Below are 14,964 nucleotides of genomic sequence, written 5' to 3'. Positions count from 1 at the left end.
TCGATTTTAACAGACCAATGTGTTGTTAAACACTTAAACAATGATAATTAGTTATACACTATATATGTTAGTGTTATGGACTTTTAATGTATCAAAATATAATTTTTAAGTGTTCTCACAGTGTTCTTATTTTAATGTTGTTCTTATTTGAATCGATTTAGAAATAAGATAGCATAATATAAGCGATTTAGGAATAACTTTTAGTTCTATAAATATAAGCGTGTTTCACGTATGAATCGATTTAGTAATAAGATAACATAATATATATGTTAGGGACAAAGAGCCAACTTTAAAGCTACCGTCTTCTTCTTTTTTTATTTTTTATTTTTTTTTAAAATTAGTTTTATTTCAGACGTGTTGCTGACAAATTTAAAGCTACCGCCTTATTCATATATAATGTATTAATGGAAAATACATCAAGATGATAAACTCAAGAGTCGAATCTGAAAACTTGAGAAAAACTCATATCTGAGACCTGCATATTAAATTTAGAGATATCCTAACCAACCCACCAACTACCATCAATACAGAGCAACTTATTAAACCCGGTCATGTTAGAAATATAATATAATACTACTAGCTATAACATTACATATAGAAACAACTATTGACTTTTTTTTCTAACCTATACATTAGTACCATAACTTCTCCATCAGTTTATTTATTTATTTGTTGATAGAATAAAATAAGGTATATATAACTAGTAATCTTTTCCCTTCTATATATAGTAACCTCCCACACTCCACTATCATATCACCTATTCACCTTATACCATAGCATATAGAAGATATATTGCAAATAAATTTGCAACAAATTCATGGGTTCCATAACAAATAATAAGAAACCACATGTGGTATGTATCCCTTACCCAGCCCAAGGCCACATCAACCCAATGATGAAACTAGCTAAGCTCCTTCACTCTAAAGGCTTTCACATCTCCTTTGTAAACACTCACTACAACCATAACCGTTTGCTTCGCTCCCGCGGCCCGTCGTCTCTCGACGGCCTGCCCGATTTTCGTTTCTACTCGATCCCGGATGGCCTTCCACCTTCGGATGCCGAAGCCACCCAGTCTATCCCTGCCATATGTGAAAGTGTTCCTAAACATAGTTTGGAGCCCTTTTGTGAGCTCATTACTAGGCTTAATGGTTATTCTGATGATGAGGTGGCACCAGTGAGTGGTATTATTTCGGATGGGTGCATGAGTTTTACACTTGAAGCTGCTGAGAGGTTTGGGCTGCCAGAGGTTCTGTTTTGGACTCCAAGTACTTGTGGGGTGTTGGCTTATACTCATTACCCTGATCTTGTTCAAAGGGGTTATACACCCCTCAAAGGTACGTATATAAATTGGAATTGTTACTAGAGTGTTAGTCATTTATCTGTCTATTAAAAATATTTTTACTATTTTTGTTAAGTCTTATAATTAGTTTCCTAACTTGGTACAAAACATTATACAGTTGTGCAGTGATCATTGTTTTTTTATTATTCCTTGTTTTTGTCAATTAATTAGACAAGGGAGCTATCATTACATGGTGAAAGATAGTTGATTGTCTATACCGGTCGGACCCCATTTCATCTTTACATGATATATAGGCATCTCAATAGAAAACTCCATTAAGCTCCTATTAAATTAAATGGGGACTATTTTACATCTGACAAAAACTAAACTCCTAATTAATAATCTGGAGGACTCATCATTGAATTGAACCAATAGATTATTGTGATTATTATTTTACGGAAGTGCCTCTAATAGTCTAATTCATGATATGATATTTACATATATATATAATTTCTATCAAGTTCGTTCATGAAAAGTATTCTAATTGGGATATTCTTAATTTCTTTAATATACATATATCTATCTTGATTTGTTCCATGCATATGCATGATGCATAAAATTAATCACTTTTCTTAAATTTTATGATACCAAAGACCCAGACACTGAATACTTGACTTGCAAATGCTTTTAATACGTGCGCAATGTTGTAGTGCTAATAATGACAGAAATATGACACGTAGTACTTTAGGAGAAAAAAACGAATAACTGTCTATACACACTAAGTCACTAACCTATTCAACATGAACACCCAATATAATCGAGTAACTTGTATCCAAAAAATATATTCATTTTCAAAGAAAAGTCAAAGTATCGATATGATATTTTGAGTTTTTATTTTGATCACAAACCAATGTTTTAAATACCGGTTGATATTATCGATATCGAAAGATATTCTGGTATTTTAAGTTCGGTATTTTTCCGGTATTCTTTGTATTTTAAAAAAAAAATTGAATTTTTAAAAAAAATATTTTTATGATACTTTAATGTTATTTTTTTTATTATCTGTGAACTTTAAAACTTATTTTTATTATGAAATACCTATTTGATATTATTTTTAGGTGGATTATAATTGTATTTAGACTTATTTCATTAAATTGTAGCAAATTTTGTAGGATTTTTATACAAAATGTAAAAATAAATTAAAAATATTCATAACGGCCAGTATTTTCATTAATACTGATAATATCGGATAATTTTTTACACTAGTATAACTAAAATACCGGTTTTTAAAATATTGAGTATCATAGAAGAAATATCAACGTATACTTTAAGTACTTAGCATATAATAGGTATTTATTTAGGCGTTTATGGTTTATTATGACTTCTTGAGATTTTTTTTTTACGAAAACCAAGAAAACTTGGCCGCCTGAGAAAGTACAGAAGATGTGTGGGGTCACTGTAGTAGTACCATACGAAAGTTTGACCCGTAACTTATTAATTAAAAATGAATAAACTATTTGCTTATCGATCGATATACTAAAAAATACAATGAATGCTGAAGACCGTAAAACTTTGGAGGCCATGTGATTATTCTGATGGACGGCCGACCGGCCAGCATTAATATGTCATACGTGTCACGATTCTGTAGTTGAGAGGAAGATTAATTTAATAAGCAGATATGTCATTCTTAAAACATAAATGATCGATATATAGTTGAAAAGCTTGAAAGAGCCTTAGAATCTGATCATATCATATACAGTATATTTTATACGTTTTCTATAGTGAATCACTGGTTAATTATTTGCTTGATGATGATAATTAGAAATAATGGCCCACAATACTCACTCTCTTTTGTTTGTCTATATTATATTATTACTCGATCGATATCTGTTAATTAATACTCCGTAACATTCTTGTCCAAGATTATTTATTTTATGGATAATGATAAATCAACCTAATTGGTGTGTCTAAAAATATGCCTAATAGTAAGATGATGACATGTGAAAAAATCAGAGGCAAGATTAAGAAAAAGAATTAGTGGAATCCACATGTTAAATTCTTAAATTTTTAGGTTGATTTTTAAGCATATAAATTAGGTTGATTAATCATTTTCTTTATTTTATTACTTAATCAGTAGTAATATTTTATTTAGAAAACCAATAACATGTTACCATTTTCATCTGCATGAAAGATACATACATAAAATAATCATTTGGTATCTTTGAAACGATTTTATTTTATTTTATTTATACTTAAAATATAGGGTACTTTTCAATGCGATCGATCCAGCAGATTTGAATTTGTCATTTATAATTCAATTATTGTCGTTGAAACTTGAAAATATGTGGTATAATTTAATGTATGGCTTTTATTCTAAATTGAATATAAGAAAACGTTATATACAGACTATATTTAAAATAAAAAAAAAATCGACGGTTAGTTTTTATTTTAAGATTTACCTTTTGACAAGAACGTGCATTAAAAGTCAAGCTCACGCTTGAATTTCATAACAAAAGTACAACTATTTTATACATAACTGTAACCCCTAAAATTGTAGTTCTCTGAATTTGAATTTAATTAGCTTTTCCATTTTTGGTCTACTCACCAGAAATATATATTTACTGCTTGTTACAGATACGAGTGATATAACAAAAGGTTATTTAGAAACAACCTTGGATTGGATTCCTGGGATGAGTACTAACATAAAGTTAAGGGACATGCCTAGCTTCATTCGAACCACAGACAGAAATGACATCATGCTCAACTATCTCATAACAGAGACCGCGGCTATCCCAAGAGGATCGGCGATCATTCTCAACACTTTCGACGCGTTAGAACAAGAGAGTATTAAACCCTTACTTGCTTTAAACCCAAATATTTTAACCATAGGCCCATTACACATGATGCAACAATATGTTCACGACGAACGACTTAAAATCATCGGATCCAACCTTTGGAAGGAAGATGTTAGTTGCATTAGTTGGCTTGACACGAAAGAACCTGGCTCGGTTGTTTACGTAAACTTTGGAAGTATAACTGTGATGACAAAAGAACAACTGATTGAGTTTGGATGGGGGCTCGCAAACAGCAAGAAGGATTTCTTGTGGATAACTAGACCTGACATTGTTGGAGGCGATGAAGCCATGATGCCACCAGAGTTCGTATCTGAGACTAAAGGGAGAGGCATGGTCACTAGCTGGTGCCCTCAAGAAGAGGTAATAATTTATAAGTTATTAATAGATTAATTAAAGATATTTGGCATTGTAAAAACAGTAAGAAAAAACCAAAACAACCTATCATTCTCATGTTTGACGTTAAGGAAATTAGCATGCGTAGTTATTTAAATATTAAAATCCTCCAATTATAAATAAAAACAATATAGATAAAGCTTACTTGGCTCTAGAAACAGATGTCAATTGTTCGATCATCATCCCCAATAAGGCTGTAAGTCTTTTCTATTTTTAGTATAACCTCAAAGCATCTTTTTACATTTAGTAGGGGTAGGGTTATCTACATCGATCAACCTCCCATATAAACCGTTAAAAACATTATTGGGACTTAAAACTTGTAAAAGACGGTATTAGAGTTACTTATACTTTTTATGTAAAGCTTACTTGATTTACGTAAATACAAGAAGAAAACGAAAGACAATTAAAACTTTTTAGATTTAATCTTCAATCTTCTTAAATACAGCTTAAAATATTATACATAAAATAAATTTAAGGTGATATTTTAATACAAAATGTATGATTTTTTTAAACACGTTAACTTATGTATTTAGCTTGCTACTTTTAAAGGGGAAGGGGAACCCTAGGTTTGATATCACAATCTCATACCCATCGACTCACCTTATATGAGTTATACGTAGTCGGTACAATATCTCCAATTTAATCCCCACATGGTTCGGGCACATCGACGGATCGAACCTGTGTTTTTAGAACTTCACATGTGGGCCCACGCTTCATTGGTAATGAGTACATTAAAGGAATTGTTTGTTTATGCCAAGTAATGATCGAACTTGAGACCTTAAGGTCACCAAGTCCTTCCCATACTATTAGGCCAACTTCTTGTTGGTTTAGCTTGCTACTTTTTTAGCCTTTTAGGTGTAAACACATGTGTAAAATTATTGAGAAGTACGTAGATAGTAAATCTATGCCATTTTAGAAACATCGAATCAAGTAAATAAGGAGAATATAGATGTGAAATAGTACACTTAAGATAAAATTTAGGGTAGACTGTTAATATAAAAGGTACAGTTTTTTTATGCACATTAAATACAGCCCTAGGGTTGCACTTAACATTTCCTTTGTTAAAATTGACAATGAAATGTTGTTGTTTGATCTATAAATTAACAAAGGTTATGAAGCATCCGGCCATAGGAGGATTTTTGACGCACAGTGGATGGAACTCGACTATTGAAAGTATCAGTTATGGTGTTCCGATGGTTTGTTGGCCATTTTTTGCCGAACAACAGACGAATTGTCGGTATTGTTGTATAGAATGGGGAATTGGTATGGAAATCGATACTGATGTTAAGAGGCAGGAGGTTGAAAATCAAGTGAGGGAGATGATGGATGGAGAGAAAGGGAAGACAATGAGAAGCAAGTCTTTAGAGTGGAAACAGAAAGCCAAAGAAGCTGTTGATGTTGGTGGATCGTCTTATCTCAACTTTGATAGATTAATTAATGATATTCTCTTGAAAAAATAAGAAGTGTATTGTTCTAACAGTTTGTATTTTTTTTTTCTTTTCAAAAGTCTTAGCGCACACGCTCTTTTGGATTATCTTAAGGAATTACTGCATCAAAGTATATTTAACTTTGCTCAGTTAGTTACGGTGGTATTTAATTCTAAAATACGTTATCTGTCTCAATTTAAATGTTCTATTCTGATTTTTAAGGCTTTTTTTTCACAACTTTGACCATAAACTTTTTGTTTGTATATATAATAATTGAAGTTAAATATACAGATAGATTGAGCTTTATATATATTTTTTATCGGTATAACTTTAATTAGATATTATATTATGAAAATAAAAATACTAACGGTTAAAATTAGAGAAAAAAAACTCAGTAAATTATATTTGTACACTTAAATTGGGACAGAAAGAGTATGTAATATCGTAGGTATTAGAGTTCAGACTTTCAATTTTTAAAATTGTATGTACAACTTCCAAATAACCACCAAATGATTTAGTAGCGAGTAAAGCTAGCGGACACTATAACTATAGGGATAAGTATCCTGCAATGTAATAAACTTTGGATAAATGTCTATAGTAGGAAATAACTAAAGTTTTTGTATTGCATGTAAACAACTTTAAAAAAATGTTTATTATATGTAAGAAAACATACGTGACAACCATATAGAGGTGTCACTTGTCTGATTTTAATTGGTTGAATACATTTTCTTACATACAACAATAAACATTATTTTCGAGTTATTTACATACAATACACACAACTTTAGTTATTTCCTACTATAGACATTCGTTCAAAGTTTGTTACATTACAAGATACTTATCCCAATAAGGGCTAAACAACTGCTTTTTGGCCCCAAAAATTAGACTAAGAGGAGTAGGAAGAAGGGGAGAAGGGAGCGACTTGTGCCATGTGGCATGTGGGGTAAAAAGAGTTGCCCCTTAAAAAAAGTGGAAATGAGTAAGTTTTTAAGTAGGGGGCGACTTGTGTCATGTGGCAGTGGTAATGATTGATTTAATTTTATTTTTGATTTTTTTTAACTTTGTTATAATTAAAAAGTAATATATATATTTTACACATAAATAATTTTATTAAACATAATTAAAATTGCTACTAGTTAAACATAAAAATAACAAAGTTTTAAAAAATTTAATCATAAAAATAACAAACTAATTAAACATAAAATGAAGCACTTTAATCAAGCCGAATATTTTTCACGAAGCGCTTGTTTTTTGCGTTCTATGATGCTTCTCTCGGGCTCTTCAAGGTGGGAATAGTCGGTACCCAACAATTTCCAATCGCGGTCTTCTTCCATAATCTTAACTTTTCTTTTCCTTCAACTCAATTTTCTTCGAGCTCATATCAAACAACTTATCCAACTTTTTCGCTATTCCTTCAAATGTCTCCATATACTTACTTTTTCCTTTCCCCTTGCCTCCCGAGCTCGACCCGCCTTCCCCTCTCGACGCTTTTTTTGATGCGTCCCTACCAATCGGTCATTCTTGAAACACCGGCTCCTTATCATTATCACCCAACTCTTCAAACGAGTTAAGGTCAAAGTTGACCCTAGCCTCCGACCCTTGACTAGCCACTGGATCGGTGGATGATGAAGTCTTCGACCTTTTGGCCATGGGTTGACCGAGATTGGTCCTCACAATGCTTTTGTCCACGAGATAAAACTTTGAACTATACCTAATTTTATATTTTTTAAACATAATAAAAAGTAATATATATGTATATTTAAACATAAATCATTTTAAAACATAATTACATAATTTTATTAAATATAATAAAAAGTAATATATATACCTAATTTTGCTCCAAATTGAACTATACGGAAATGGCTTGCCATAAGTTCCTTCATACTCTTCGTTGGCCTTTCTAACACGGTCTAAATTGTTTTCCCTACTTGCATGACCGACTCGAGTATAGATTTGGTTGAAGTTTTGAATAATTGGACGTATCTTCTTCCATTTCGCACTCACAACTTCGGGGTCACGGTAATCTTTCGGCTTTTCTTCTAATGTCGCCAAAGCCTCCGTTATTCGTGACCAATAGACCCCCTTTTTTGATAATTTCCTACAACAAAAAACCAAACACAAGTTACACGAATAATTTTTTTAAAAAAAATAAAACCCGGTTGTTTTTTTTTTTTTAAAAAAAACTGTTTTATTTTTAAAAAAACGAAACATATTTTTTAAAAAAACTGTTTTTAAAACAGATTTTTTTAAAAAAAATACTAAAACAGTTTTTTGTTTTTTTTTATAAAAAAGAAACAGATTTTTTTAAAAAACTGTTTTAAAAAAAAATACTAAAACAGTTTTTTTTTTTTTTAAAAAAATACTGAAACGTTTTTTTTTTTAAAAATACTAAAACGTTTTTTAATTTAAATACCAAAACAGTTTTTTTTTAAAAAAATGGACATATATTTAAAAAAAAAAACTTTTTAAAAATATATATATATATACTAGTATGCGTAAAAAGAAAAATACCACATTCCGGGTCTTCGGTCACCGATAGCCAAGCCGTAGCTAAATTCATTTCTTCCGGCAGCAACCACGTTTGTTGGACATTTCTTGGTCGTGGTTCGTTAGCGCTGACCACTTTTTTCCTATGCCGCCTTGGTTTTGATGGTTGAGGTGGTGGTTGTGTCTCTTGAACAATGTCCTTATCTTGAGAATCTTATGTCGGTGGTGGAGTATCAAATAGCCTTTGACGATCAAAAAATGAACCTAGAGTGTTTTGTTGGCTAGAGGACCCACTAAAAGTTTCATGTTGGCTCGAACCACCCATACCCATACCCATATCCATACCCGAACCCATACCCATACCTAGACTCATACCCATAACCGAACTCATACCCATACCCATACCCATTTGTTGATTTGTGGACATATGTTGAATCATATGAAAAAGTTGTGGGTTGTTGAGTAAACTAAGGTCCTTCATCATATCGGGTTGTTGATTTTGGTTGTTTGGACGTTGAATACGATTACCCAGGTTAAAAGGATTGTTGTTGAAGTTGTTATTGGGAAACATTTTAGATAAAAAAAATGAAGAAGAGGATAGAAGGATGAAGAAAGGTGTGTGAAATGTAAAAAGGAAAAAGGAATAGAAAGAGGTAAAATAATAAAAAAAAATGGGAATTTCTTTTAAGCTAGTGAAACTAGCCGGTGGGGGTATTAATTGTCTCGGTCAACGTGCAAGTCAAAGGGGAGGAGGGCGAGCTCAGTGGGTCGGGCGAGAGGGGTGGTGTGGGGGGCGACGTTTGGAGATATGGGGTGAGAGTCGGGCTAAATTCTTCCCACTCCGTTCAGTCTTAATGACTCAAATTTTTAGTGTTTGGATTTTGTGATAAGAATCATTATTCATTTTTGCATTACAATAATATCTTTATTGGTTCTTCCATTAACTTCTACATTTTTTTTTACCTTTAATTGAATTACTTTTTTACCTTTGTTTATTTTAAGTAGTGTGTTAATGAATTATATCTCCAAATTTGGTCTCTCTTTTAAGGCTTTCACAAACAATAAGCCGTCACGAAAAATACCTATTTTTTCACAAAGGGTTTAAGGTTTTATTAAAGACATATTTAGTGGTATATGGTGGACATGGTTGAGTTTTCACTTTTAAATCTTTAGATGATAGAAGTTTCTCATTAAAAGATTTAAAGTAAGATTTATTTTGTAAGAAGACTCTTTAATGTAGAACCTTTTTTTTTTTTTTGGAACGACAAGTTTTATTAGAACCAATTAGACTTCAACTCTAGATATAAGGAAAGAAACTAATTTAGGCTATTTTAAAAGATTAACTGCGAATATTATAGAAGAACTGCAAAAACTCATTTCAATTAATACAGGACACAAAAAACGAGAAAAAAACTAATAACCAATAAAAATTTAACTATCAATTTTTATTTTTTGTGTTTTTGACATAATCTCAAACATGTCTTTGCAAGACAAAAAGACTTTACAAGCCAACACAAATTAGGTCTATGAATACCAACTAAGACACGTGACCATTCATTGTATGGGTCTCCATTCATTTGATGTTGTTTTTCAAACTTCTGCGCCTAGGTTGCTTTGGAAGAACTGGAATAGAGTCTCCTTCGATAACTATACTGTTAGGTGTTAGGTCCCTCCCATTTTACAACACCCCATTTTCACCATCACATCACGGGATTACATCACCACAAAAAAACATCCGTAACCATATATCCATAACATTTTTTTTTTTTAATTTTCAACTTTTCTCTTATTTCCGATCATTTTAACACAAACTTAAATAGAAACATTTAGTTTAGAATTAAAACTACATTTGCATATAAAAAACAAACAAAAAACTACTTTTTTTTTCCAAATGAAAACACATAAATTTATAAATTTTGACACAATCCTATTAAGGATCTGTCCTCACAAAAGGTCTTCATCAAAAACTTTTTGACCACGCTACAAAATAATTTTTGTTGCAGTGGTGGTTGTATAATTTGTTGTTTGGTTAGTTATGTGAACTTATATGTTTGATAAAAAGAAATTAAGTGATTATTTGCATTATTGCACCATATATTTTAACATTTATTATTTGTAATGACCATATATACCAAGATAAGAAAAGTAGTTAAATTACGACTACCGAATTCTTTCGCCTCTCTTATAAATACAATAACAACCTTCATCAAATCGATATATATTCCACATTGATATTAGAAATGACAAAGCCACATATCATATGTATTCCCGTCCCATTACAAGGCCACATGACTCCCATGATGAAACTTGCAAAGCTCCTTCACTTTAAGGGCTTCCATATCTCTTTTGTCAACACACATTACAACCATAATCGTTTGCTCCAATCTCGTGGTCCTTCGTCTCTCGATGGACTGCCCGATTTTCGTTTCTACTCCATCACCGATGGCCTTCCACCATGTGACGCCAATGCCTCCCAGTCAATCCCAGACCTTAGCATATCCCTTGGTAAGCATAGTTTGGAACCCTTTTGTGAGCTCATTACTAAGCTTAATGATTCCGGGGAGTCCAACGTGCCACCCGTGAGTTGTATAATTTCGGACGGATGCATGAGCTTTACGCTTAAAGCTGCCGAGAGATTTGGATTGCCGAATGTGATTTTCTGGACGCCAAGTGCTTGCGGGGTTTTGGCTTACACTCATTATCGTGATCTTATTCAAAGGGGCTATACACCACTCAAAGGTTTTACGAATTTCATATATTATTTGTTTGTATTTGTATTATTACTACAAATCTACAATATATACAAAGTCAATTATATGCTTCACTAATAATATAATTGAAGGCATAAATTATCCCCGGAGAATGATGTTTCTTTATAAAAATACAATCTAATAATCTTCTTAACTATTAAAACATGACACTTGGCAAAATAAAATGATGAAGTTAGGAGAGAAAATTAGTTGCTCACACATACATGTCATTCCATCAAGTTATTAAGAGGATTATTATATTACTCGTAATATTTATAATGACATATTATTTTTTTATTTATATATCTTTTATCCAATATTACATAAAACAAACAAAAATATTTACAGTCAAATTATTGAAAGAAAAAAAATGCACAAATCAAAAAACAAAAACTTTTCCTATTTGTACTACTGAGTTCTTCATTATATGATTACAATTTCTTCAATTTCTACAGATTTGAGTGACATAACGAACGGGTATTTGGAAACGGTGTTGGATTGGATTCCCGGAATGAATAACATTCGACTAAGGGACTTCCCAAGCTTCATTCGCACCACGGACATCAATGACATTATGCTTAACTTTCTTATCAAGGAGTCGGATGCCATCTCGAGTGGCTCAGCTATCTTGCTAAACACATTCGACGCGCTAGAGCAAGAAAGTGTCAACTCTTTACGTTCTCTGAACCCACAAATTTTCACTATAGGGCCGCTACATATGATGCAAGAAGATGTTCAAGATGAGCGACTCAAACATATTGGGTCTAACCTATGGGTAGAAGATATGAGTTGCATTACTTGGCTCGACACAAAAGACCCTGGTTCAGTTGTTTACGTCAACTTTGGAAGTATTACGGTCATGACGAAAGAACAATTAATAGAGTTTGGATGGGGTCTTGCCAATAGCAAAAAGGATTTCTTATGGATAGCTAGACCGGATATCGTAGGAGGAAAAGAGGCTATGATGCCCAATGAGTTCGTCCAAGAGACCAAAGAGAGAGGCATGGTTACTAGTTGGTGTCCTCAAGAACTGGTACTTAATACTCTCTGAGTTCTAATTTAATTGTCTTGTTTGATTTTATGAGTTTTTTTTCTTCAAAGTTCACAGTAAATATTTTTGTTTGTTATATATATAATACTTGATAAAACTTACGCTTTATAAGTTTAGGATCATGATAATGACAGCTTATTACATGCATAAAAAGTGATATTTTATATATATTAATAATCGCTCCCCTGAATTTTCGCAAGACAGAGTACAAATTTTAATTCATCAAATTAATTAATACTGATAGCCCTGTCATTAACAAAACTCATAAGTTTATAATCTACTTCTCTTTATATCAAAAAACATGTTTAGATGTCTAATAATTTCTAAACAATACATTTGATAAACGTAAAAACATGAAAATTCTAATTTCTAAACATGACTTTAAATTGATCAACGTATAAAGGTTTTGAAGCACCAAGCAATTGGCGGATTCTTGACGCATAGTGGATGGAACTCAACTATCGAGAGCATTAGCAATGGCATACCGATGATTTGCTGGCCATTCTTTTCGGAGCAACAAACAAATTGTCGATATAGTTGTGTAGAATGGGGGATTGGTATGGAAATCAATCCAAATGTGAACAGAGAAGATGTTGAAGCTCTTGTGAGGGAAATGATGGATGGAAAAAAGGGAAAGATGATGAACAAAAAGGCTTTTGAATGGAAAAGGAAAGCTGAAGAAGCCGTCGCCATTGGTGGAACGTCTTATCGCAACTTTGATAAACTAATCAGCGATGTTCTTTTGACCAAGTGAATTAATCAAGATTGTGTTATAGCTAATACTGAATAGTGTTCTGTTTAACTGTTTGATCGTTTGTTTTCATTTTTCAATAAGGATGTTTGTGCTATAAACGTTACAAAGACTTTACTATATTTTTTTCTCTTTAATAATGGATGTAATTACAAGTTACAATTGGGATTACAAGCATGAATGTTCAACTTGATTTTTTTTTTCTCTTTAAGAAGAATGAAGGTTTTGCCCCTTTGGTGTCCAATTTTTGGTTAAAGTGATAGATGAGAGGTGGGCTTCGAGGTCCAACAAGAGAGTGTTTCCAGGCCTGATCTTAAAGTCCATTTCCATATTCATTCAAGGGTGGCCTGCCCCGGGTCAGCTACAGTGGCCTTTTTTATTCCAGTCCAGGAGATAAAATAACTATAAGGAGCATTTGCATATATAAAATGGTGTAAATTTGCTATTAGTTAAAATTAAAGAGGATCTAATTGGTATGTTTTGAAAAATGTATAATGCCCAAAATACCTTATAAATGAATACATTCAATTGGATGATAAGATCAAGTGGTTGAAACTCTTATTTTTTAAAGACAAAAAGTCAAAGATTTGATTTTACTGAAAAAAAAAAAAAACATCGAGGATTTGAGCTTCATGTCCGACAAGACAAGTGCCCTATTATACTTTTACCAGAAGCGAACTCTTAGGTAAAAGTAAGTCTAGTTACATCTCAATCTCGATATACCGTCTTTCATAACCGGTGAAAGTTGACATTAAGTGTTACTAATTACTTTTTTCTTTTACGCTATAAATGAAAGCCTTTGGAAACGTCAAGCTTATATTTCAACAAGCTAGATTAATAAAATGACAAGACATTTTACGTTTGGAAAACAGCATCGATCATCTCTACTTTATATATATATATAAGACAAAAGACATCGATCACTTTTAGGCTCGTATTCGATGTGGACCTAAAGATTTACATCAAACCTATCCTAACGTATTTTCCTACATTTATGGACACTTATCTTCAACCATTTATTAAAATCATATGCTGTCAAAGGCGTATTATTCCCATCCACAAATAAACAAACATTTCTGATATTGAGTATGTTTTTAGAATTTTAAAATCAACGAGACCTAAACTAAACTGTAATATATTTAGGCAAATCCTTCAGAAATACCTTTAGTCATCACTAAACATGGATATAAACTGAATTGAATGAATTTTCTTTTTACTTTTTTTTTTTTTTGGTTAGATGATGATCTTATCAAGTTAAAAAACATTGATCTCCGTCCCACTAGAAATGTCATGTTTTTAATTTTCAAAGTTTAATTTACAACTTTGACCTTAAATAATTTTGGTTTGTGTTAAATAATACTTAATTAAAGTTATATGAATTGATTGTGTTTTAGACGTGTTTTTTGATGGTATAACTTTTCAAGTTTTATATAACACAAGAAAATATATTCAACAAAGCAGCATGGTTGGATCAATGATAAACATCCTTGCCTCTGAAGACAGAGGTCATGGGTTCGATCCTCATCCCATACAAAGGTTGGAGGGCTTTTTCTACCATTTAGGTAGAAACTGGAAGTCATGGGTTCGATCCTCATCCTATGCAAAGGTTGGAGGATCTTTCCTACCATTTAGGTAGAAACTGGAAGCAGCCTCTCTACTTAGGTAGAGGTAAGGTATGTCTACATCTTAACGGCACTGAGCAGTTACTTACTTACTTACTTACAAGAAAATATATTCAAGGTTAAAGTTTAAAAATAAATATTTTGAATATTTAAAGTAGGACATTTTTAATGGGATAGGTCATCACGTCATGTTGTAATGTTTTGTGAGTGCAAAATTTATATGAGGTCTTTACCGTGTGAGTTAGTTCTTTATGTTATGAGTGTTTAACATAGACTTCCCAAATTGATTTTTAACCTGCTAGAGAAGATAATAATGTCTTATATATTCTATAAATACTAGCAACCTCTG

General features: G+C 32.1%; 2 protein-coding genes across 2 annotated transcripts; both read left to right on the top strand.

Moving 5' to 3' along the window:
• Positions 1-760: 760 nt before the first annotated feature.
• LOC122592348 (UDP-glycosyltransferase 85A8-like) lies at positions 761-6,191 on the top strand. The gene is made up of 3 exons (XM_043764550.1): positions 761-1,334; positions 3,914-4,494; positions 5,637-6,191. The coding sequence occupies exons 1-3, from the start codon at positions 818-820 to the stop codon at positions 5,985-5,987; spliced, it is 1,449 nt and encodes a 482-aa protein (XP_043620485.1). The 5' UTR covers positions 761-817; the 3' UTR covers positions 5,988-6,191.
• Positions 6,192-10,663: 4,472 nt separating this feature from the next.
• Positions 10,664-13,183, top strand: LOC122593761 (UDP-glycosyltransferase 85A8-like). Its single transcript, XM_043766206.1, has 3 exons — positions 10,664-11,180; positions 11,647-12,224; positions 12,646-13,183. Exons 1-3 carry the CDS (start codon positions 10,682-10,684, stop codon positions 12,994-12,996), a joined length of 1,428 nt encoding a protein of 475 aa, XP_043622141.1. The 5' UTR covers positions 10,664-10,681; the 3' UTR covers positions 12,997-13,183.
• Positions 13,184-14,964: the final 1,781 nt, after the last annotated feature.

The sequence above is a fragment of the Erigeron canadensis genome, chromosome 3 (assembly GCF_010389155.1).
Source record: "Erigeron canadensis isolate Cc75 chromosome 3, C_canadensis_v1, whole genome shotgun sequence".
NCBI classification, from domain to species: Eukaryota; Viridiplantae; Streptophyta; class Magnoliopsida; order Asterales; family Asteraceae; genus Erigeron; species Erigeron canadensis.
This window is presented reverse-complemented; position numbering and strand designations above follow the sequence as displayed.